We start from the raw sequence: 25,739 nt of genomic DNA, 5'->3' as shown, positions 1-25,739 counted from the left end.
CCCTGTACATAGTTACTACAGTATGTGGGCCATATGATGGGATTTCCATTTTTTTTTTACCAGTGTTCTAGTGCATGCCTTCACTCTTTTATTTCAGATGAATCGTAAAAAAGTCTCCGTTGGGAAAAAATACACGCACATACATATGGATTTGAAGGTTTTACAAATGCCTCAGCTCAATCTTAGAATAAACTAATCCCCTATTTGCCGCTGTCCTCTCTCTGTTTCCTAATTTCTTTACTTTTTCTTGTCCCACCCCCCATCACTCCCCCCACCATCGCCACAGCAGCAACCTGAGGCCCTTGTGTCCACCTCATTCATCACCTGGGTTTGATTCCTCTGCTCCAAGAGGGAGACAAAGGTAGAAAGAGTACAGGACGAAGAGTAAAGAGTCAAAACAAACCCTCCTCTGTTCTCTCTCCTTCTTTCCCTTCCTTCAGTGTGTGAGGGAGAGATGAATGCAGCCAGTGGAATTAATTGCACCCCGTTACTGAAGATCAGCAAGTTTGCACTGTTGGCGTGCTGATCTGCCATATGGCTGCCCACTAGGTGAACACTTTGATTAATGTGGCCCACTCCCCAGTTTTTTTCCCCCCACTTATATTTGATTCTGATAACTGAAACTCAGCTCCTCATTCGGAGTCTCTCCATCTTCCGTCCTAGCGCGTCTCTTTTTGTTTACTCTTTTCCTCAGCTCACCTGAGCCATCTGTGTTTGCAGCTTTAGTATGGGTTTCCAGTCGTGCATTCTCTTTTACTGTTGTTTTTTACAAGCTTTCCTCTACCAAGTCTTTATGGATTCGGCGTTGGTCTGTGGATTGTGGAGTTTGGAGTATCCGTGATATTAGAGGGAGAAAGAAAGTGAGAGTGTGTTGTTTAAGAGAGAGATTTGGAGCTATGGGTACGAGTCCTTCGCAGTTGATTAGGCCCCTGGGGTGTCGAGTGTTTCTCTATTAGCCTCCTCGGGATCTCTTCTTGTTCTGAGCTCTCTGACTATTCTCTACCCCAGAGTTCAGGGATACACACACATACAAGCTAACGGGTACAGACACACATGGCATGCACGCAGGCAGACATGTGTGTACGCTGTGCTGAGGTCCAGGCAGTAACAAGGAGGTGAACAGATACTGGAGTCACAATATCAATAGGCCTGAGTGTAAGTAATAATACCTGAGCAGGGTTCAGCCATGAGACAGCGCTAACTAGAGAGGCATCTCTCAAGTGGAGCATTCACTATCTGCAAATCACACCATGTAGCTGTGTGTGTTTGTGGGTGCACATAGTCCCATTACATGTTCGAGCGAACCCGTGTTTGCTGCATGGGAGCAGAGCGATGGTGTCATCATCAACTCTGAGATAAAATGTTCTCACCTTAGGTCACAAGTTCAAGTTTGTCTTTTTTCCTGCTGTTATAATGAGGCAGCAGTACAGAACACTATGCAGACATCTATACCGGAACATCTATAACAATCACGCGGGTGCTTTGTTTTCCCTCTGCTTTATGGCCTGTTCCTGCTGCTCGTCTATTTTGGTCTTCCTCAGTCTTGTTAAGTGCCGCCATTCTCCTGTGTTTGGATGTGGCCCAGAGGGCCCTTAGCGAGACCAGGGCCTGGGAATGAGCTGCAGCCCCAGCCAGGGGGTGCCCATGGTAGGCTGCCAGTCCCACTAAATCTCCCTGATTACCAGGGGTGGCTGTGCTGTGATGGGGGTGTTACCAAGGTGGTGGACTCTCCAAAGAGGCTGATTGAGATGCAAATAGAGGCCATAACTCAGAGGTAATGCGGACCTGAGCACCCTTTGCCTCGTCCATTCCGGTGTACCTCACTCTCTCATCACTCCCCATTTACTTCAGGAGGGACTGTTATTGTCTCCGGATAAAGTCAGACATTTATCATAGCGTAAGATAGGAAGAGAGAAATAAGGGTGAGGTCCTAGGAGAATAAGAAAGTACAAGCATGTAAATTGACTTTTGTTTTGAAGAAGGTTAACAATGACCAGACACTACCAGATAAGTGGATGAACACACACACACACACACACACACACACACACACACACACACACACACACACACACACACACACACACACACACACACACACACACACACACACACACACACACACACACACACACACACACACACACACACACACACACACACACACACACACACACACACACACACACACACACACCTGAAAATACCAAACTTGGTTTCAAAGTAAGAACAGATGGACACAATTAAGTGCGTGGGACTTGGCTTGCCAGTAGAAAGGTGGAATGAACAGGGGAAGAAGAGGGGGAGGAGTAATTGCACAGTCCTGTGTTGAATTGTTCTGTGGATGCAAATTTAAATCCCTCCTATTATTTTAATAATCTGCCTTTTACTGCTTGTGCTCGGATCATTTGTTTGCAAACCAGGTTATTTGGAGAGGGAGGCTCGGGGGTAATTTCATGCTTTGGAGCATTTATATCTATAACTTAATGAGGAGAGGGCCTGTTGTTTCCTGGTAATACACTGCTAGAGGGGAGCAAACTTTTTATTCTCCGTTTAGGGTACTGTTAGAGGGCAATAATGTGGGATCACTCTGATGGAATTAAGGAGCAAACTGAGGAGAGACCTAATGCAGCTTTGGGTGATAGACCAAACTTAATACTGATGTTTCATTCAGGGTTTTTAAGTTCATGGGGTGTACCATAGGAGATGGACTATCCCTTTTGCCCTTTTCAAAAAGCTTACACAAATGTTTTCCCCAGCTCCTGCCTAAATAGGCTAAGTCTGGTTTGACCTCTTTTGTACATTTTCTTTTCCTTGTAATTATCTAAACTTCGTTAAATGTTTTTGCAATAGACAATCTGTACTTTGTGTATCAGTTTGTGAAATTCAGATCTGTCTCCTGCTTATTGTCACTCAGCTGGTGCCAGGGCAGGGAGACAGCCTGGTGGCCCGGCCCAACTCAATATAACACAACCTTTATTACATTTAGCCGAGAGACAAAAGGAAGGCTCACTGTCTACAGAAAGCAGCGCACAGTCTCGTGAGATGTTCAGGATTGTTAATGTAGTTACTCCTCCTTCAGTGGAGCCAAAGAGAAAGCGTGATGGACCGATGGAGGGAGAAAGTGTGTGTTCCCGTCCCGTCATCCACCTTTTTCTCTTCTTTTTTCTTCCTTCCTCCTCACTGTCATTCCTTCACTCTCCTGTTCCCTTGTGAAGGACACTTCTCCCTGCAAATGTAATCAGACTGCATGAATTAAAGCAATAATTCAATTTGTTTACAAAGCATCATTTATTCTCTGTCAGGCCAGCGCTCCGTTGACTATCCGTGGCTGGCCGACCCCCGACCTTTGCTGAAGTCACATGATGCATTTATTACATCGTTCAACGAGCGACTTCCAGGCTATTATCAGGCGACAAGGGGCTAAAGATGCATGATGAGAATCCTATTATTCCAATCTGTCTAACAGAATGCAAAACCACATGACCTTATCAACAGACAGGGTGGATCATGTATAATGGTGCTTTAACAACGTCCGTTGGTGGTACTGAATATAAAAATGAGCATATAATAATAATGATTATTATAATTAATAATTAATTTTTCGCCACTGTAAGCCATTAATCTATCCTAGTAAAACATTTGATCTGCGCCATTCCTTTCATTCTATTCTTCTCTTGTAACGCTTACTGTGATTCAAAACCAGAGAAAGCAGGAGACTTTATCACAGAGAGAGGAGAAGAAAAGAAAAGACACAATCTTTTGTACTTGCAGGCTAAACTATTGTGACACTGGAAAATGGTAAGCAGTTTAGAATATTGCCAAACAAAAGAGCTTTTAATCAAAGTGCGTACCAGACCCTGCGGAGTGTAAAACACTCCCTCATCAAAAGGCCTATTATACACTTACTCACATCAAAGGCCTCCATGTTTCTTAATTGCCAGTTTCTTTTCTTATTCAATTATGTGATGCTTATGTTTTTATAAAGCTGATACAAAAAGAGCTCGGGTAACCAAATCAAAGGGGCTTCATTTATCATCTCTGTACAGCGATGTGTGTTCACCACATCAGTTTACATATGTGTAAATGCATTTCTGCTGGGGTGTCTGGTATTGTACCCGCCCTCCGGATACCGAGATGATGCAAGGCAGGAGTGTTTCAGGAGAAATTAAACGGTATAAAACTAGCAGGTTTTGATAAAGCAATCACATTACTAACACACTTGAAAATAACACATTATTTAGCTTCTTTGCTGACACCCCAGATTGAAAGTTGCATGTGTAAGTGCATGGGGTCTAGGAGTTTTCCTAAAACTTTGCTATCCAACCACAACATAATCAGCATCTAAGTCTACGTGTGTCGTTCAGAAAAGTACTAAAGTCCCTTTGCAGAATTGCAAAATAAGCTAGGTGTAAATATGTAATTGCCAGTGCTTATTCTGAGATCTGAAATATTAGGGAGCAATATGGATTGCATTAAAATCCTGGTTGTTAGGGGTATCGGTTACACTGAAGACATGCAGAAAAATGTGCATTGTCTGCAAATCTGGCGGAGATGGAGTGGGTGAGATGAGGGGGGAGATAGAAGCAGGAGAGGGTGAGGAAATGGAGAGGAGGAAGAGGAGAGGAAGATGAAAATCTCTTAATGTCTTTCTGAGAACATAGACACATTATTTAAATCTCCATCACTTTTTAATGTAAATCTGATCAGGCTCTGTGCTGGACGAAAGAAGGGAACAGTGAAGCAGAGGTAGAAAAGGACAAACACACACACGCACACGCACTGATTGACAAAGAGCAGCTTCATTATATAACATTGTTAGGATTGAAACATAGATGCCATCATCTCCATTTATCCGTTCTAGAACACAAATGCAGCCAAAACACATGTGTGTGTGTGTCAGTATATATGGGTGCATGTGTAAGTTTGTATGTGTGTGTTTGTGTGCAATCTGATATCTGCCTCAGGCCCCATGGCCCTGGTCTGTCTGCATCCGAAAAGCAAACTCTGCAATTATGATGACCGCCCTGTCCTTTTCATTTCCCATCTCTGTCTCTCCCTCTGTGTCGCGGGCTCTCACACACTCTTTCCATCTCTTTGTCTCTTTTTCTCTCTCTTTAACCTGTTTTTCTCTCCTCTAAGGTAATACAATTCTCAATAGTAAGAGAATACCAGGATTAATACACATACAAGCTACGATATAAAGTCCTCTTTGCACCGATAACTCAAAAATAATTATCATGATTTTTACTTAATTGTGTACATACAGCCTGTTTTTTTTTTTGTAAAACAACATTCTAGTGTCATATTTATAATAGTAATATTATAATCATGTTTTCATTTTATATTATACAAAATAAAAATGTAAATTTGAGCTGACGGCTAAAAACATATTATATGCAATGGTGAATTACCTACATTGACTAATTTATTATATTATACTTTATTCAGGCGCTTCAATTTGATTCTAATTTTACTACATTTATTTGACAAACACAGTGAATAGTTACATCGGAGATTAGAAAGGTAACAAGAATGAGCAGAAACAAAAATGCGTTACTGTACGTTAAATTAAAATACAAAGCATGATATTAAGAAGGAGAAATTGCGTAACTTTTCAACAAATATATTTAAAAAAATTGCGCTATTCATAATAATTTAATATAAAATGTTACACTCCTGTTTTTTCTGCAAAAGGAGTACTTGTGTTTCATTTAAAACACACATTTTTGCTCATTCTTACCAGTACATTTTCTTAGTACATTTTTTCCAAGTCATAATTGAAAAATGTTATTATGTGCTAATATTAGCTCGACTGGTTACCTGTAATTATTTCCCCTTTTGTTTGTCCTCCTCCTCCTTTGTGTTTTTATCAGCATGCTCAGTGTTTCTCTGCAGCCTCTACATGAGTCCTTGTCAGGTCTGAGTGAGCGATTAACTAATTGAAGTGCTTACTAATTAATGTGTTTCATTAATTAGACTCATTAATGCGGTGTTTACCAACATGGCCTGCCATAGCCTTAGTACGTCACTGAACAGAAATGTCAGCAAGTACTTAACCGACGCCTAGCCTTTACTGTGTGTGTGTGTGTGTGTGTGTGTGTGTGTGTGTGTGTGTGTGTGTGTGTGTGTGTGTGTGTGTGTGTGTGTGTGTGTGTGTGTGTGTGTGTGTGTGTGTGTGTGTGTGTGTGTGTGTGTGTGTGTGTGTGTGTGTGTGTGTGTGTGTGTGTGTGTGTGTGTGTGTGTGTGTGTGTGTGTGTGTGTGTGTGTGTGTGTGTGTGTGTGTGTGTGTGTGTGTGTGTGTGTGTGTGAGAGAGTGAGAGTGAGGGAGAGAGGTGCCTCTGATGTCCGTGTTAAGAGTATCAGCTTCATTCACCATGTTTCTCATCTGGAAAATCATCCCATGTCCTTCCTTCACCTTTCCCATATCTGCCCCTGCGATTGCTTGATTTGTAACTTGATTTCAGGAAAGGGAAAACCTGTAGATTATCCAGCTTTCATTAGGGGGGAAAAACCCAGTCCGTTTCAAGGAAAGAAGAAATCAATTTAATACAGACTTAACTGGAGGAAATTGCATATTCTGCCTGTACTGTATGTGCTGAACAGGCACTTTCTCTTCCTCACCAGAGACCTGCCTCCCTATTAATTGCAGTGTGTGTGCATGTCAGTGAGTAAGTGGATGTGTGTGTGTGCGCGTGCATTTGTTTGTTTGCGTGCATTCATTTGAGTGTTTGAATGCATGTTTCCCGAGTGTGTATTCAGTCTCTTAGTCTGTGTGTGGAGGTCAATGCTCAGACCTGTGGTAGGGCACACAGCCAGATGTGTCTGTTTCTTTATTTGCGGCGTACATGTGCGTTCATGGCACGTGGTGTGTGTCCATACTTCTTTGTTGGTGTATGCCGCCTGCATAAGCACAAGTGCATGTGACTTAGCCAGGTGGAGAGGAGATTGGTTGGTATTTATGAACAAACGTCATAATTGTGACAGGATGATATACGACCAGAACATCCCACAGTTTCCCCCCTCCTTCCCTTTTCTCTTTCTCTTTCGCTAAAAATATATATCTATGATAAAATACGGTCTTAAAAGCTGATGACCAATTTAGTGTGGCGTGTTGCGGACAAGGTCACAGAGATCTGAGTTCCTGTGTTCCTCCCTCGGAGGCCTGTTCTAATCTACAGAGCAAGAAGAGGGGCTCAAAGTCATTTCTCTAATTGCTTTTATAAGGTGCCCTTTTCACATGGCGTCTTTCCTGCTCATTCACTTTCACCGCCATTACAACACCTTACCTCCGCACCTGCTGGTTTAAATGCAGCCATGTAATATTGCTGACGCCTCACATTGATATCAGGTATTTGTAGGGAGCAATAGTAACCATATCAACCTATAGAAGTAGTACACTCTTCTGTCTTCCCCTTCTCTTTGACCATCCTTCTCCATGCCTGAGGAGTTAACCTGGGCTGGCTGCAGGCTAAGTGTTTTGTATATATGGGGGTACTTTTGATTTCTTAAGTGTTGTCCCTGCATTGGTGATCTATAAGGGGAGCTGAGGTGGGGAAGGGGCAGCACGAGGTGACTGAAGATGGAAACAGGGGTTAAAGTGGGAGAGGGAAGGCAGAGAAGGATATGGGGAGAGGGGGATGAGATTGAGCCTAGTGCATTAAGACAGTGTATTATTTGGCGGTTCCACTTGCCTGCGTCCATTAGGGGTGGCTGCTATGCTATTAAAGGGGTCAGCGAAGTGTGTGTACCTGTGTGTGCGTGTGTGAGTACGCCTACATGTGTGTGGTTTTAAGAGTTAGTAGAGTGGTCCAGTGTCTTATTGAACAGGATGGGGCTCCCCAGCTCTAATACCTCTTCATTTTATTGGATTGGATGGCCCCAGTTCTAATTGTATTAGGGATCTTCCCTCTCCGTCCATCCACTCTGTCTCCACAGCTGAAGTGACCACATGTCATCCCCCAACACACGTGGAAAACACCAGGAGAGCCGAGGGGGACCTCTGCAGAGGCCGACTTCTGCCTCTCACACAACTCTTTCCTCTCCAACCTTTCCGCTTGTTTCCTCCTTCCTTCTTCCCCTCCTCCTGATGAAAGTCACAAAGGTCATTGTCATGTGACAGACAACTGTTCTCTTGGGTTGAGCGGGTGGAAGGCAGCGGCAGCAGCAGAGAGATCTAATGGCCATGCTACAATCATGGTGACCTTGCCACTTTCTGTCCTGTACACAATGCTCTTTTTGTGGGTGCCCGGTTATGAAGATGGACACACAGTCGCCTTAGTTTTTAGTTTTCAAGCCGTAAAGCCTATTTACGCGTGTGTTTCATTCATAATTAGCCTTTTGCGTTCAGATGGAGTGATAGGTTGTGTGTAGCTGGGGGCAATAAGCTCTGTCACCCCGAGCCGGGCTCTGTGCTGTTGCACACTCAGCGATTACTCCAGAGTTAACCAGAGAGGCTTCGCTGCCTCTCACTTTTCCTTCGCCCTTGAAGAGACCAGGAGTTGTCAGGGTCCTCATAAAAACCCTGAACGATTGCGTCCGTGCGTTCTCCCTCTCTTTTTCTACCCTTTTTTTCCTCTTCTCCTTCCAAAACCTGGCCATCTGTCTAATTGTTCACCTCCATCGCTTTAATGCTTTTTACATGCTTTTTCCCCCCTCTTTCCAGGCAATAAACTTTATTTTCTTCGCAAGACTTCAATCTGCAGGGGGAGGGTAGACGGGCAGGCTGCTCACCTTCTCCCTGCTGGATTTGCTCCAGTGGCCCCCCTTCAACCCCCCTCTATCCTCCCTCTGGTCTCCCATTACTCCATCCCTTCTTCCCTTTTCCCCCCTGTCTCTATAGAAGGGGATATGTGTTCGTCAAGCTGACACCTGCTCTCATCTTCTCTGCTGGTCATACACTCATGGAGGGCTTCCCTGTTGAGGAGGCCTTACACTGACCTCTTAATTACCTCACTGCTGCCTGCTCTGACCTTGTTTCGAAGTAATGAGTAGTATTTCGTTCTGTAAAACTCAATTATCCATTTCATGAGAACAACTTTTTTTCTACACATAAAGTTTTCTAGATATATAGTACGTCTTGCTCCTACACGTGTTTGAATACTTGGTGGAAAAAGATTCACAGCCTACACACCGTTCACTTTACCTGCATTTCTGTGTATGTGTACTGTGTAAAAGTGGGAGTGTGAGTGCTGCACATACAAGTCATTAAATGAGACAGTTGTCTCCTCTCACCTGTGATTACTGCTGTGTGCAGATCATATAAGCAGGTACCCTATAATCATATCTGTAATAGCCATAATCAGCCCTTTAATGCTTTGTAATAGCATCCATATAATGGTATAGAGTAGCATCAAGAGAATAATTCAGGCATAGATAATGGTGTGATAGCGTGGTTTTACCCTTGAGTCACAACACTGCATTTGTTGTGTGTGTGTGTGTGTGTGTGTGTGTGTGTGTGTGTGTGTGTGTGTGTGTGTGTGTGTGTGTGTGTGTGTGTGTGTGTGTGTGTGTGTGTGTGTGTGTGTGTGTGTGTGTGTGTGTGTGTGTGTGTGTGTGTGTGTGTGTGTGTGTGTGTGTGTGTGTGTGTGTGTGTGTGTGTGTGTGTGTGTGTGTGTGTGTGTGTGTGTGTGTGTGTATAAATACGCCCTGGAGCAGTTAAGGTGTCTGTAAAATGCCTGAAGAATCTCATTTCCATCAGAAGGCGCTCTTAACCCTTTCTTGTTTTCTTTGTGCTCACTGCTCCATGGAGCGTCCTTGCTGTGAGTGTCATGTACGCTTAACTCTGCGGAGACAGACAGGCAGAGGAGAGAGACATTCACATATGACACACACAGACTGGAGATCTGATCGGGGGGAGGCTGATAGGGGCGCAGCAGCAGCCGTGGTAGTGGCGGCGGATGGAGAGCGAAACGCGGAACGCTGTTCCGGGGGTAATGTGAGCTGACTGCGTTCCTCAGGGATTGTGGGCAGGACGAAGGGGAGAGGCAGCATCAGGAATACCTGGTGCTGCTGAACCCAGAGCCCAGCTGGGAGTCCTGGGAGCTATATCTCAATCCTTTCCCCTCTCCTGCATGAGGGATGAGCCTAATGGGCCGTTATTTTAAACGGAACACGCTCCACTTCGGTTCACGCTGCACGCGCCTGCACATCACATCCCACGTGAGCTCATATGTTGTAGAGAGATTGAACCAGGTTTGTCTGTTGAGAGGGCCTGCACTGATTAAGATGTAGAGAAGGGGGAGAAAGTCTAAGTTCACATGCTTTATCCAAAACAAAAAAAGGCAGTGGACTCTTATTTAAAAGATATGCTCCTTGAGGCCTTGGCCCCGCAGCAGAGACGCTACAGTGGGATGGAGAGCATGATGCATATTTAGTCCGTCTTCCTCAGTGTGTAGATGCAGCTATGCATTCACTTCTTAAGTCATTTATCTTTCTTTTCTCCTCTCCTATCCTCACCCTGTCTCCTAACATATGGTGTGCAAAGATGTGCCACACGAACACACACACGCACACGCACACGCACACGCACACGCACACACACACAATTGTGCAGAGAACGTACAGGATTGTGACCACGTGTCAGCATTCTTACACATTTTTTTTTACTAGGCTGAAAGAAAGTTGTCAAGTCAATTTTATTTATATATTCCAAAATTAGAGAAGACAATTCAGCAAATTGTCTGGAAATGGCTTAATATCAGTACACAGCATCCTTTATCCTTACAGCCTTGTTTGAGATAATAAAAGTCTTCCCTAAAAAAACTTTTGATAATGAAAATAAGGAAGAGATCTCAAGAGGAGAAAACAAATGTTTGATTAACATTTTCAGAGTGATTTGACCTTTTGATCACTTTAACCTGGAATTGTGTTTGTTGGTCTGTTCCTTTTTTGCCAAATGTTGGTTATGAAGACAAATGATGCTGACAGCTTGATTTTGTAAAACAAACTTGAGATAATGGTTATGACAATGTTGATTTTTGATGCTGCTGTTTTTTTAAATCATATCTTTGTGTTTCCTGTCTCTACAGCACAAAGCAAGGGTGGAAGCCATGATGTGCGACCTGGCCTCGCTCCGCAGTGTCAGGGAGTTTGCTGATTCTTACAAGGCCAAGAAACTGTGAGTATTAGCCATAGTATATTTTGTCTCTCTGATATTTTAATGCATTTGGGAAAGAGGAGTAAAAAGTATATTCTATCTGACCTTATCTTGCAATCTCCTTTCTATGATTGCTCAATCTTTTAGAACACAATAACTTCTTTAATTTATGAATCTGCTCTAAAGATGAAAAGTTGCTCTATGCAATGTTACAGTTGTGAGTTCGGGCTAAAGGAAGGATTACAGCTTCCCTCCAAACTCCAAGGTCGCTGTTTTAAATTGAAGCTCACATGTTTAAAAAAAAACTTTGGGATCTAAAAACGTATCCAACTAATAAATCATCACATCGTCTTTCAGTCATTCATAGCTCACGTAGCCTTCAGTACCATTTAAACTTTAAAACTGATTTCATTCTGCTTAGACAAAGGAAAGAAAAACATAGGAATAAAGAAACAAATAAATAAAAATAGTGAGGACTCAACAGAGTCTCTCATTCACTTAATGTCCGTTACTTCCCACATACACCATACTTAAAGGACGTCCAAACTGTTACTGATGGACACCATATGGACAAGGCCCCAGGAGTAAATGTGTCTATTTATGTCCGCTTGCTTGACATTGGTCGAAACAGACGACCAGACTTGATGACTCTTATTTTGTGTTGGTCAGCTTTTACCGCATGTGTCTTGCGTACCGTGTTCGGTCACACAGTTGCTATTTTGGGGTCATGTATTCTGTCATCCATACTGCTCATCCACCCGCAGGTGTGTATGCAGGGGATAGTGTGTGTGTGTGTGTGTGTGTATTTGTGTGGGTGTTAGTGTCAGGGGAGCCCCTTGGGGAGAGGCAGGGCAGTCATTGCCCGTAGCAGCCCTGGGGCAGGGTATGGCCATCCAGGACACGTGTCTTGGGTCACAGCCAAACCTTACCGTGGCTTCCCTCACCCTGTGTCCTATTGTCCCCTCCAATAACGTACATGTATCCATCCCGTCCACACTGCACTACATTAACCCCCTTTTATATCTACTTCCTTCAGAAAACCCTCTCCTTGTTCAGTTTTTTGCATATCCCTTTTTGCAATTTGTTTATCTCCCTCTCTCTTACACATGTTGTCTCTCCGTCTCTCTCTGTCTGTGTCGCTCTCTCTCTCTACCTCAGTATTTTGGCAAGGTTGTATTTCTTCATTAGCTGTGCTGTTGGGGGGGAGTGGGGGAGTCCCAGGGGACGTCAGAGTACATTAATTCTCATCAGAAGGCGAACAGAGCAGAGTGGAGGCTGGGAGCTCTGAGCTGTGAATGGCACTGGGCAGCTGTCTGAGTCTACCACCACTCTATTACTGCACGTATGTCTTCAGGCATAACACACACAGGAGCGTGCACACACAACATGCATGTATATGTGCATACATGCACAGACACACAGTCAGACAATACTGTGAGCAGACGCACATACATACAGTTTTGTAAACACAGAGAGACAAACGCACTAAAACACCCACACAATAATGCTCCTGCAGCGTGTCAATGCCATGTGAAATGTAATCAGAGTCTTTTTCTTTTCCTTCTCTCGTTTCTCACTCCCTTGCTTTTAAGTGCTTTAGTCAGTGGCTTTCACGCTGCTTTGTGTTCCATTGACCCCGATTCTGTTTTAATTGCCTGTCCTTTGAAATGAAATTACCTGGATATTGATATTGTTGAATGCAGTGCAATTTCATTGGGATGTAATTGATGGAGGACAGCGTTGACAGAATACCCCTAATACAATTTCTACTGAACGGTCCGTAATTAACACACACAATTTGTTTTCACCTGTAATTTTTTAAACTGCATTTATCCTGTACTAATTTCAAACATATTATGTCTAATAGGTGGTCTTTATAAACACATGCAAGCCACTTCACATCAGTCTAGCACTCTCTGCATTGTAGTGACCACAAAGCTGTTGAATATGTGTATGTCTCTTTACATTTCACAGGTATACACTTCTGGTGTGAGTGTGAATATGGATCAGGATGAATGGTGTACGCATGTCCGTATGTTTGTTGCCTGTGCCAGTTTTCCTGTTGCCAATAAGTGCAGTGTTAATGACCAGCAGTCTGAGCCCAGCTCACACAGGCAATCTCTTCCTGCTGGCCCACATTATCACAGAGGTCAGGGGTCATACCCAGGGGGGTTATTTAAAGTAAATATATAAACTGATGTCTCCCTGTTTGGTAGTTAACACCCTCGTTTGACCAGCGCTGAGATTGCACAGTGCACACAGTGTTGTGTGAGGTCTTAATGTGGAGAGAGGGACTATGGTGCGCGGCAATAGGCCTATTAAAGACATTCATTAGACCTGCGCTTATGAGAGAGGGACTAACTGGTGGGCAGTTGAATTAACAGGCCTTTTACAATACCAGCAGACTCACCTGAGGCCCATCTGAGCTGCGTGGGGGCAATCGCTTCCCTGGCCAGAGAAAAGTTGGTTATTAGAGTTTTTGATCACAAATGTATGATACCCTTTGTGTGACATACTGATTTTTTATTATTGGATAATGTCACAAAAAAAAGGACACAAATCGGATTTAAATCTTAAGAGATGTTTCTGACCTATTGATCCATTTTAAAATAACAGCTTCATTGAAAAGGTTAAAAAGTTAGGTCAAGAGTTCAGGCGTGGTGTTATTGTGCAGCTTTGAGCCAGCACATTGAGCCAAGAGTTTTGCTTTGTATAGCACAATGTTACTGTACTTCACACTCTATTAGACAGGGGAACACTGGGCCAAGAACAACCAACTTGTTTTGTTTTTTCTTTCTTTCACATCACAGCTAACTGTATTACTCGTCTATCTTGTTTTATCAGGTATAAGCGCAGGTCATAAAGGTAATTTATTTACACGTATTGCCTACTAAGTTAAGTTAAACATCCTTTCCTCTTTTGTTTTTTTGGGAGGAAATGTGAAAACCTTGCTGCAGCTTTGTGCTCTGATGATAATTTGCTGAGGTCGGCATTCTTCAAGTTGACTTGAGACTAGGCTTGTGCTCTTTAATGAACCTTGTGTGTTCGAAGGCCTGAAGGTGATCGTACAGTACACTCCTATGTAATAGCATGGGATGGCTCATTATAGCAAGGCATAACAATTCACACATTAATTTTCCAGCATCCAGTTTTTAATTAATCCAGTAGGCAGTCTTAAACACAGGGTACACAAATTGCCTTCGGCCTCATAATTAATTCTAATGGAAGAAATTAAAAATTGGTGGGGTGTGTTTGGATTGTTCGGCTGTGTTACTGTGGTTTCGAGCTCGCTGGAGCGACGCTGTCACCGACAAGGATCTCTCACTGCCCTGACCAATCCAGCAATCTCCATTCTCTGGCACGCGAGCAGGGAGTGTTTCTCACTCGCCCACACGATGTCTGCAAGAATAGAAATGTGTTGCGTGCTGTTCTAAAACACATGCTTTCTTTTATTGGTCCCTGAAATAAGTGAGTGGTTTTTTACATCATGACTTGTATTTCCTTTAATCTGCTCTCTTCTGCTCAGCCTTTTTGAGTCGATGTGTTGGTGGGTTTTGTTACTCAGAGTACTTACACAGAGCCGGTATCAACATCCATTACTTTCACCAGCCTCGTGTGTTGAAACGGTTTGAGATTGCTTCTCAATGTGTTGTTGCTGTTGGACTGCAGCCAGCTGTATTCAGTATCTACAGTACCTGTCGGGCCAGGGGGAGTTTCACTGGAAACCTCTGTATCATATCAGCATTACTGATGCTCTGTCTCCGTAGACCTCTTAAGTCTACCACACTGGAACAAGACACCCCGTTTCCTTTCTCTGCCTTGACTTCTTACTATTTCATTTTTTTTTTTTAAATTCTTATCCCTGTCTCTCCTTACCTCTTCTTTGGCCTAAAATGGTATGGAAATCCCCCTTTTATGCTGCTGTGTCTTCTTTGTTTTCACCTATGATCAATAAACAATAAAACATATTTTACCTTCTGCTTTCTTCCCTCCCTAGGCCCCTTCACATTCTGGTGTGTAATGCAGGCGTGTGCACTCAGCCCTGGAGCCTCACGGAGGACGGCCTGGAGTCCACCTTCCAGAGCTGCCATCTAGGCCACTTCCTGCTCGTCCAGTGCCTACAGGAAGTGCTGCGTCGCTCTGCTCCCGCTCGTGTTGTGGTAATATCTTCTGAGTCCCACAGGTAAAGTGTGCATTTGTATGAGACACACACACACACCTGCTCTCCATTAAATAACTTCTCAAAAGAGCTACTAGAGGTAGAACTAATTATACAGGGTACCTAAGAAAAAAATGACCTAATCCGTGTTACACATTGTATTTTATTGCCTCAAAATGACCTTAAATGACCTGTAAATCTCGTTTTTCCCTTCCCAAAGTAGCTCGTCTTGCCTTATTTATGTCTCTGGGTTTTGGAGGTATAATGATCTCCTGGAAACCATAGACAGACGTGAATTGAACAACCACTCCTTTGAGGGACTCTTGTATAATGACATGCTTCTGAAGCAATTGTGTAAATTCTGATTATTGCCAATATAAATACAATTTACTTACACACTACCTGACGATTAACACATTTTTGTTTAAAAATGTTAGAAACAATTGTACCTACTTAACGCTCCAAAAAATGTGTCCTATCTAGCTACAAGGTAAACATTGTGCTTTTTCACAGAGTAAATTATATGATAACAGGTTCCATATTGTAAAATTAAACCACCTGGCTGAAAAGTTAAGGAATTTTGTTCAACGTACGCGGCACCACACTGTGGTTTTTCCTGAATTCCCAACGTTCACAGTTAAGCCATATTAAAGTCACCAACTTTTCATCTGCAGTCAAGCAGTCATAGCTGCAGTTTTTCACTACAAACTGGTAGCTCAGAGCTAATGCATATTGTCAAACATGACAGCCTCACTCACTGAAAACTCATTTCCTTCCACACGCTGTCGCTATGAATTAAACGTATCATCAACATGATGGATGGATTTATCAGCTAAAATTAACTTTGATCAAGTATCTGCTGCTTTCTCTCTGACCCCCTGACTCAGCCCCTTTCTCCCTGCTTTTCCCTCCGTCGGCCGACTATCGCTTTTCAAGTCTCTCTTTTTGTACATTCACTTTATAGGTTTCTGTTTTTCCTGTCATTCAGTAGACAGGCATGATGTCTGTGATCTGTGAGCCCTGAGCCATGTGTTTCAAAGTCAGTGAGTGTGTGTGTGTGTGTGCAACATTGATCCAGTCTTGAGTCAGTCAGACGACCAAGCAGAGTGATTGATCGGAGCTCGGCAGAGTGACCTGAGACAAGGAGAACATACGCAGAGTTATTCTAGCAAATCAAACAGCAGCACTATTACCGGGGCCCTCGCATGAGTTATGTTATACAGACTGCCATGCATGAGAGGACTGGAGCAGCGGAGGAGATGGTTTGACACTCAGATTCACTTTGGGTCACACTGCTATTACATGCTATAGGAAAGGAACAGGAAGACAGAGTAGCAAAAGCTTATCGAAAGAAAGCGCGTCATGAAGGGAGTATTGACAGCGTTTGATTGATGCAAGACTTTTCTTACACAGTAAGAACAGTGAGGTCATACAAGTGTTGGCAGACTGCTATTGAAACTGTGTCTACTATTTATTATATATCGCTGTAAGGCCAAGAATGATCAGTTATTCTCTTCACTTTTTCGTCCTACAGCTTCCTCTCTCTCCTTCTCTGCCTCCCCAACACATATACTCACCTTTCCTTCTCTCCTCTACACGCAGCAGTGGCTTTAACCCCTTCAAAGAGGGCTTAGTCAGGACCAGAGAGAGTCAGTTACACACTGACAGACTACAGGAAGGAGAAGAAGAAGCGAAAATAGACAATATCTTATATTACATCTTCCATTCTGTGCACCTCATTCCAGACCTATATTACATCTCTTGAAGTCGCACCCTTTTTTGTTTGTGTTACTTCCCGTTTCCGCAGATTTCCCGTTTATTCACTTAGCCTCCCCTCACACGCAGTGTGTGACCCCTGACCTGGCAGCATATTGTATTCCCTAAGCCCCTTGTCCACTGGTAAAGCATTGACCTATAAGGGACAGGGGTGGAAGGGATGGACGGACGGGTAATGGCTGGACGCTTTATCAGTTTCCACCACAGGGGCTTACTGTGGAATTGGCCCAACACAGGTTTACTGCATCAGATCTGGTCAAACAAGGGGAGATGTTATCCTTAATGAAATTACCTCTGAGAGATCTAAGCTGCAGCTTTGGCTCTGTACATTTATGTACAGAATATTTATTTTAGTTAACCGAAATCTATATAATCTATATTTCATTATGCTCTTTTATGTGAATTATCAGGCCGAGTAGTTCATGGATTGCAGCGAGAATTTATATCTCCCGCATTTTAGGTGTTATAGTAATAAAGAGGCAACATCAAAGCCAACTATTAAGATCAAAGTACGTTGGAAATGATGTCTAAATCTATGGTGTCACAAATGTTGGACCTTTAACCATGACTATAAGCTATTATGAAATTCAAATAAAAAACAAGTTATCTGATATTCAACAAAAAGAAAAACACATGCTTTTGAGTTTGGACCCCTTGTTCTCTATTTCTAATTAAAAAACTTACGTGACGGGACCACTGAGATGTTCAGATTTAAATAATAGAGTACCCTGATTAAAGAAGGAAATGCATTTCCTAAGTTTTAGTTGTCTGAAAACAGTAGGCCAAGCTGAAATTGAAAAGGATGTTGACGTGAAAAAGGTCAGTAGCCCATTAAGTCATCCAAAGGTTGGTTCCCCCGATTCTTGAAACTCATCCTGGTAGTAAAACAACATTTAGTTTTAACCTCGCACAACTTCAGCATAACGCGTGAACAATTTTGGGGGGAAACTGCATTAGATGCTAAATCAATTGATTTATCAACCTCTACTTGCTAAAGTAGTTATGAAGTCGCGGCACATGAAATGAAAAGCCTGCAGATGTTGTAATTTAGCCAAGCAAGGATGTTGCGGAAGGCGACAGTAAACAAGAGGCAGCGAGCTTGTAAAATCACAACAAGGAAACCAGGTGACATTTTGATTGGTTGTTTTCTAATGACTGCATTAATATGTGGGATGTGTTCCGCCGGTTTGGAGCCTATGTCTCTCTCTCCCACACATACTCAAACTCGCACGACACCCAGGGAGTGTGGTTCTTGTTCCCGTGTATTGTGATGTTATTGCGTGACTGCATAATAACACAACGAGTAGTGTAATGTTTAAGAGGCCTTGTCAAACATCTGGAGTTTAACAGCTCAGTCGCAGGCAATTAAAGAACATCATGTCACGTCTTTGATTTGTATGCAGCCAGCACCACGCATCTGGCGACACACACACACACACGCACGCACGCGCGCGCGCGCACACACACGCACACGCACACGCACACGCACACACACTCTGACTCCTCTTGATCTGCACTCTGTTTCAGGTTCACAGACCTGATAGACTCCTGTGCTAAAGTGGACCTGGCCCTGCTGTCGCCCCAAAAGAAAGACTACTGGTCCATGCTGGCTTACAATCGCTCCAAACTCTGCAACATCCTCTTCAGCAACGAGCTCCACCGCCGCCTCTCCCCTCACGGTGTCACATCCAACGCGGTGCATCCTGGGAACATGATGTACACCTCCATCCACAGAAGCTGGTGGCTGATGACCTTTATCTTCTCTCTGGTTAGACCCTTCACCAAGTCTATGGTAGGACACAAAACCAATTTAAAAGAAGTGTTATAACCTTGTGACTGCTAAAACTGTAACACAACCTGATCAATGGCCGCCAACTGAAAACCTTTTATAACCTACAGATGTTGGTAACTACCAGATTGGATTGGTTTACATTTGGTAACTTGAAGAGTTGATCTGTAACCTGCTCTCATTTCCTACATGGAAAGAAAGCCGGTGAATTTACCACACTATATTTTTGTTCTCGTGTCCCTTACTCAGCGTATATATTTGTCTTGGCACGTTCCAGGGAGAGAGGAGAGGAAAGGGATGGAGAGGGGTTGATCTGCTGAGTGCTGAGGGCTCAGGGAGAGAGCCTGGGTTTCACAGATAGAGAGATAGTCTGTGGTTTGTTTTCCTCTTCCTCCTGTCACTGTTTATTTAACTCTGAGAGGCGGTTCCCCTATCCTCTCACAAGGGTAGGCGATATTCCAGATCCTGTGTAGCGCGATTATTAGGTTACAGTAAATGCACTGCACAAACTCATGTCTCTACTCCTTTGCAGTCATGTACTCCAGAGTACTAAGATAATTATCTCTGTCAAATATGTTTTTACCATCTACCCCATTCCCATCAGGAGAACCTATTACCAGATATTTTCAGATGCATTATCTGAAGTTTTAAGTCATATTAGCAGGCCTACTCAACTTTATATTTCACAGACCTGTCTGAGAGCAGAGTTACAGTAAAGACGTTATGTCCTCACAGGCTGAGGGGTACAAAGGACTCCAGGTGCTTTGCCAGAGAGACCTGCAGTGTTTTATCTGTGTAATTTAGAAAAATAAAACAAGATTCCCTTGGAGAATTGACACTTGAGTGTGATGGTGGTGGGAGTTAGCGTGTCCCTGTGACCCTGGGAGCTGTGTTATTGGGTTAACAGATAGGGTCTTCCTTTGGTAAACTTGTACCATGATAAGGGGCTTGGTAAACACAATTATCATTCTATGGTGGGGAAGGAGCTAAAGGTCCCGCAGAAGATACATCTGAATAAAGTCTCAAGTATCAAATACATACAAGTTCTGTGCCTTCATTTTTAAGGACTCTGATTTGAAATTGGCCTCTATACATCTTTGTAGGTAGGCCTCCCTTTTTTTGGACTATGCTCTCAGTGCTTTGGAGTATCTGGCTTTCTAGTTTGTCTCTCTTTGTGTTCAGAGGAAGGGATGGAGACTTCTCATAGCTATGTTTATCTTACAAAAGTGGGTCTTGCTGGATGGGTGGTTTCAAAAACACAATGCTTTTACCCAGGAGTCTGCTGTTCGGGTACGGTGTGAAACCATAATTTATTTATTCAACTTGTAACTTTTGAACTGAAGTAGCACCACTTCTATACTTATTTAACCTAAGCCACATCTTATTTTGAAAATATTGTGCATAGTGTATTTTGACAATTGTGTTGCCTGACACACATAAAGTAGCGCATAACAGATATCTTACACACCTTGTGTGAAGGTATTATGACTTTATTGCTCACCTGGGCAATGTTCGATCGAGCTCTGAAGAGAGGAAATTAAAGGTCCCATCATATGCTTTTCTTGTTATTAACTGTCCCCTTGTGTGTTATGAAGCTTTTTATGCATGTAAACGGTCTGGAGAGTCACAAACCCTCAAAGTACATCCTGTAGCGAGTAAAACTCTAACACAGAAAAGACCTGTCTATGCTGCCCCAGAACGCCTCGTTGGACATTTTTTCTTCCAGGGCAGGTTGACGTCACTAAGTCCAAATGGACCAATCCGCGCACACACACACTCACTCAGCCTGAGTTCTGCGGAGCTCCACAGAGCTCAGACCCCATGCAGCAACCAGGAAACGACACCAGTAAGCCGGCTCACACTCTCCGCTCCTCGTGCCCCACAGGGCGGAGCAGCGAGCCCCGCAACGTCCCGCCAACACGGCACCCAGACCCCACGGAGCATTCTCATCTGTTTGTCATTACTAGTGTCATTTTCTGGTTGCTAACAAACGCCATTGTAACACATAATCACTGATGTTCAGCTGTAACGGTGGTGGACTCATCAGAACAGAGTGGGCGAGCTGACCAATCACAGCACAGTAGGCTCATAGGGAGGGGGGGGGGGGGGGGGGGGGGCAGGAGCTCCAACAAGGCGTGTAGGACAGAGAGTGAATACACATACTATACACAGATGCTGTATGAGAAATCAATGTGATCTTGGAACATTGAACAATGTAAATCTATTCTAGTAGACCTCAACAATGGAATTATGATCTGTAGAAATGGCCATGACATGGGACCTTTAAGATAAATAGTCTGCCTGATCTGAACCTGGGTGATGATATGTTATTGTTCTTCTTGAAAATGAATAACACATTTTCATGCCATACAACAATTTTCTCATGCAGTTTTTGCATTGGAATGAGTTGTAACACATCTACTGTACAGTAACTATATCCTGTCAATAGCATCTAAATAACATCACAAAGTTAAACAGCTCAGGTTTCCTCTCAAGGCAATAACCTCTATAGTACAGCAACTCTTGTGAGTGTGTGGGTGTACAACACATGACTGCATAAGAGTGTTCATAGCACATGTGTGTGCTTATAAGGTGATGTAAGGTGCCGGAGGTTAACGTCCTCACACACCTTGGATATGAACGATAAAATACAACAGCATGATTTATCTTCGTCTATATTGTGTCCTCTGCTCTGTAAGACTTTTCAATTGTTAGCAGCTCTCTACCCTTTAGGCTCCATGGCCTCCTAATATATGCTTTACTTTGGCTATTACATCTTTCCATTAGCTAGTCTTCGTACTTTATCAATTTAGTGTTTGCACTGAAGGGAAAATGTGATGTGTTGAAAGGCAGCGTGTTGGAGTTTTAGTGAAGCGTTATTCTGATCCATCATGTCTGACAGAGACAAGGCCCCGGGCCGTCATTTGTCTCTCCTCCTTCTGACATGGCATGAGAGATGAGAGGAACTACTCTTCAGCACCTTTCGCAAAATGCCACGCTGAACATTTCCTCAATTTGACTTTTCACTAAACACTCCACTCCCCTTTTACCGTCTCTAACATTTGTCTCTTTCATCATTTGCTGTCTTGTTTCAATCTATAAACCTGGTCTGAGTCCATTTTCGCTGGACCAAAATCAGTTTAACATGCTTTCATAACCGGATCATTTGGAAGTGTACCCTAGAGTGTATGACACTGTGGTGTTCCTCGTGTGTGTAAGAGAGGGCTGTGTAACATTTTGGATGCGAGCGCACAGATGCAATTAGCAGAGCGGTTTCTCCTCCAGAACGGGGCTATGGCTTTTCTACACGTGGTTAATTAAACGTAGTGTGGATGTTAGTAAATATTAAAGGACAAAGGTAGAGCTAGTAATTAAATTCTGGCGTGCTGACACAGCGATTAGCCTAAACTCATGTCTGATAAAGGCCACACACACACACACACACACACACACACACACACACACACACACACACACACACACACACACACACACACACACACACACACACACACACACACACACACACACACACACACACACACACACACACAGAGGCACACACAGAGGCACACCCTTAAGCTGAGCATTTGCTCTTATTTAAATCTGGGCGTGATAAGGCCCCTGAAAGTGTATCCTCTTTAAAATCCCACTCCTCACTCCTTCTGCCCCCACATTAAGGGCTTAATAAAACAGTGATATTATTTCAGTTATTGGTTGCAGGGATATGAAGATGGTATCGCTTTAATTGCTTGCGTACGCTTGCGGGATCCATGGAGATTGTTCTGGGATGCAAACATAAGCAGAATGTCGACTCCAAAAAACAATCACAAAGCCCCCGTGTGTGTTCTTGCGCAAATAACCAGCCTCTCATTTAAAACACAGGTTTGATTTATAGGAGCACAGGTGGAGTGATATACAGTTGCCCTACACGAGGAAAAACACACACATGGACAAGCGCACACACATGAATTAACAATATGGAGACTACCGAACCACCTGGAGCTACATGTGGTCCTAAATCTTTAATTTGATTGTTGCAGTAAAGGCGAGGAAATGTCATGTCAGGCCATAAGCTCCACATTTGTCCATCCAATCATGTCCATGCTTTCCTCCCTCATTAATTGTGCGTCATGCTCTCTTATTTTATCAGCGCTTCACTTTTACCCTTCACTTTGATCTTTTTGCCACTGTCTTCTGCTCGCGTATTACCAACATATATTTTGACTTCCTCAATTTTGCATCCTTTGTGTTGTGGATTCTACTTAAGGGAAAGAAACTTCTCTATTAGCAGGAAGCACAGCCCACTCTGCTATTGATGTACAGAGCTGATTTCTTTTTGCTGAGTTGAGAAAGGCATCTATAAAGAGCCATGACATTTTAATCAGCCGAACTATCTCTCACTAACATCATGTTCCCCTCCCCGCGCCTTGATCTACTTATCAGAGATTGTGCGACCAGGCCTGTAACTCCTGTTTCTTTAATTCAGCGTGTTTAGAGTGGGAGTTTTCCCTGTGTCCTATACTGTGATTATCAGCGTTGAATGATCTGGCCTGCAGTGGTGTGAATGTGCCCCGGATATGTGTGTGTGTTAGATAGCGAGACTAAGGGAGAGCAAGAGAGGCAAAAACAGCGCTTATCAGAGATAATGCTCAACATTTGATTGATGCTGATATTAGTTGATTTATTTGATCTAGGATATTTAAGAATAAAATGTTGGGTCTCTGACGTTCCTGCTGTAAAAGTTATTAGACAGTTGACTTTGGATCAAAACTCATATTAAAACGGCACAGAATGAATTTCAGTGACTGTTGCAGTTATTAGTTGGGCTGTAACCTTTGTGAAGTTGTCACCGTCTTGTCGCGCTGTAACGCTGATCCTGTGACATTTTGTTGACTGACTGATTGCTCCCTCAAGATCAGTGTACCCTCAGGCTCCTAGCAGCTGTGCTCAGCCTATACTCATCTAATCTATACCTTAACTATAGGCACAGACAGTAGTGAGCTGAATGGAGATCAGTGTGGGTAGTGGCTCCAGTACCTCATCATAATGGATAGAAAGAGGGGAGAGAGGTGTTATGGGCAAAGGCCTAAGAGGCGCCTCTGGTCCAATCAGACGGCTGAGTTCCCCCAGGGGCCGGTTTCATCTGCGCTCTCGCCTAGTCCCATGCTTCTTAACGTTTTAGCACAATTATTTTACCCAGGATCCTGCCTCGGGCACCAGGCCACCTTTTTACATATGCACAGGCTGAACTTTTGACCAGGCACCAGCAGTCGGGACTGTATTAGAGAAACGGTTGTTCTGTCATGAGATGTGGGACCGCCATTAGCTCCTGCAACCAGGAGCTCTCTCTTGCACCTCGAGGGTTAACCCCAGAGAAAGGACCTGAAACTGAGACATCAGCATTACAATATAACGTACAGTTGTGCTGTATGTGAACACAGCAGCCACTTTTACCTCAGTGTTCTTTATCAGTTTCTCTCCTGCAGACAGACATGAGGTCAGGTGCTCTCTCTGGTGCAGCACACAGACGCTGCTGAACACACCCGGGCAACCTCTCTGTGTGTGTGTGTGTGTGTGTGTGTGTGTGTGTGTGTGTGTGTGTGTGTGTGTGTGTGTGTGTGTGTGTGTGTGTGTGTGTGTGTGTGTGTGTGTGTGTGTGTGTGTGTGTGTGTGTGTGTGTGTGTGTGTGTGTGTGTGTGTGTGTGTGTGTGTGTGTGTGTGTGTGTGTGTGTGTGTGTGTGTGTGTGTGTGTGTGTGTGTGTGTGTGTGTGTGTGTGTGTGTGTGTGTGTTAGTGCTCCGGTATTGTGTGTGGTGCTCAACCATGTGGAAAGAAAGAGGAGCAGAGGTCCCAATCTCCCCGCCAGCCCCCCTTCCCCTCCGTGGGGTTAGATGAGCTGCCAGGCCCTTGTAATAGAGTCCTCTTGGATGATTAGGAGCTACGCAGGAGGGGGTCAGCTCCAGTCTGACTGGAGACACTGTGTAGGTTTCTTCAGAGGGGTAGTGGATATTACACATTATGCCAATTGGTATGAGGTTCACATTCTCAGAGTGGACTTCTCTGATGATGCACCAATTTCCTTTTATGTTTAAGATCATTTTTGAGGAACTGGTATAACGAACGTGATGTTCCAGCCAGACCTTCCCTGCTGTGCTGCTGAGAGGGAAATAGACGTAGAGGAGTAGAGAGAGACACATCGGGGCAGAAAGACGTGTTGGTGTGGGGTTGGATAAAAGCATACAATCCTATTTGGTTGTATTGACATGTGTGTTCCTGCCCAATCCTGTTACTGGGATTATTGTCCACGGAGATACCATTTCATTAAAGAAAACACACACACATGCTCCAACACACACACACACACACACACACACACACACACACGCAAGCACACACAACACACACACGCACATGGTCGGTGAACAGAGATGGCCTGAGGCCTGGTTATACGCTCCATTGCACAGGGAAACTGTGTAAATGGTTTATTGTGGATGAGTTGATGTGATGGAGAGCGTGTCTGGATCAATAAAGAACCAATCAAATGCTGACAGTCTGCTACTGTATGCAGTCAGTCATTCACCCCTCCTGCCTGTGTACAGTTATACAACATGAGTGTGAAGGAGGTAAGAACAATATCCCTGTTGAAAGAACAAAGTAGTAATTTTTTAACAACCGAACTTCCAAAAATGTAATTCAGTTGTAGCCGCTTGGCAATGTTGATGTCTTTTTCCAAAATACATTTTTATCCCAGTGCACATTACCACTTTTTAAAATGAATTTCTTTCACTGACTTTTGTTTTGTTTGTGAGGAAACATTACTGAAAGCCTCAACCACATCCTCCCTGCTCCTCAGCTGCAGACACCTCAGGGAGGCCATTAGGACTGAGTCTGAGTCTGGGCTGAGTCTGAGCTGGG

General features: G+C 43.6%; 1 protein-coding gene across 1 annotated transcript in view; it reads left to right on the top strand.

Moving 5' to 3' along the window:
- wwox (WW domain containing oxidoreductase) overlaps window positions 1-25,739 on the top strand; it is a 134,850-nt gene that overhangs the window by 29,579 nt on the left and 79,532 nt on the right. The window contains exons 6-8 of the mRNA XM_079683238.1: window positions 11,031-11,119; window positions 15,096-15,281; window positions 18,561-18,825. Of these exons, the coding sequence (XP_079539364.1) occupies window positions 11,031-11,119; window positions 15,096-15,281; window positions 18,561-18,825 (540 nt within the window). The remainder of the gene's footprint in view (window positions 1-11,030; window positions 11,120-15,095; window positions 15,282-18,560; window positions 18,826-25,739) is intronic.

Source organism: Notothenia rossii, assembly GCF_949606895.1.
Source record: "Notothenia rossii genome assembly, chromosome: 5".
In the NCBI taxonomy this organism is placed as follows: domain Eukaryota; kingdom Metazoa; phylum Chordata; class Actinopteri; order Perciformes; family Nototheniidae; genus Notothenia; species Notothenia rossii.
Note: the sequence above shows the minus strand (reverse complement) of the source record. Positions and strands in the feature narration are given on the sequence as shown.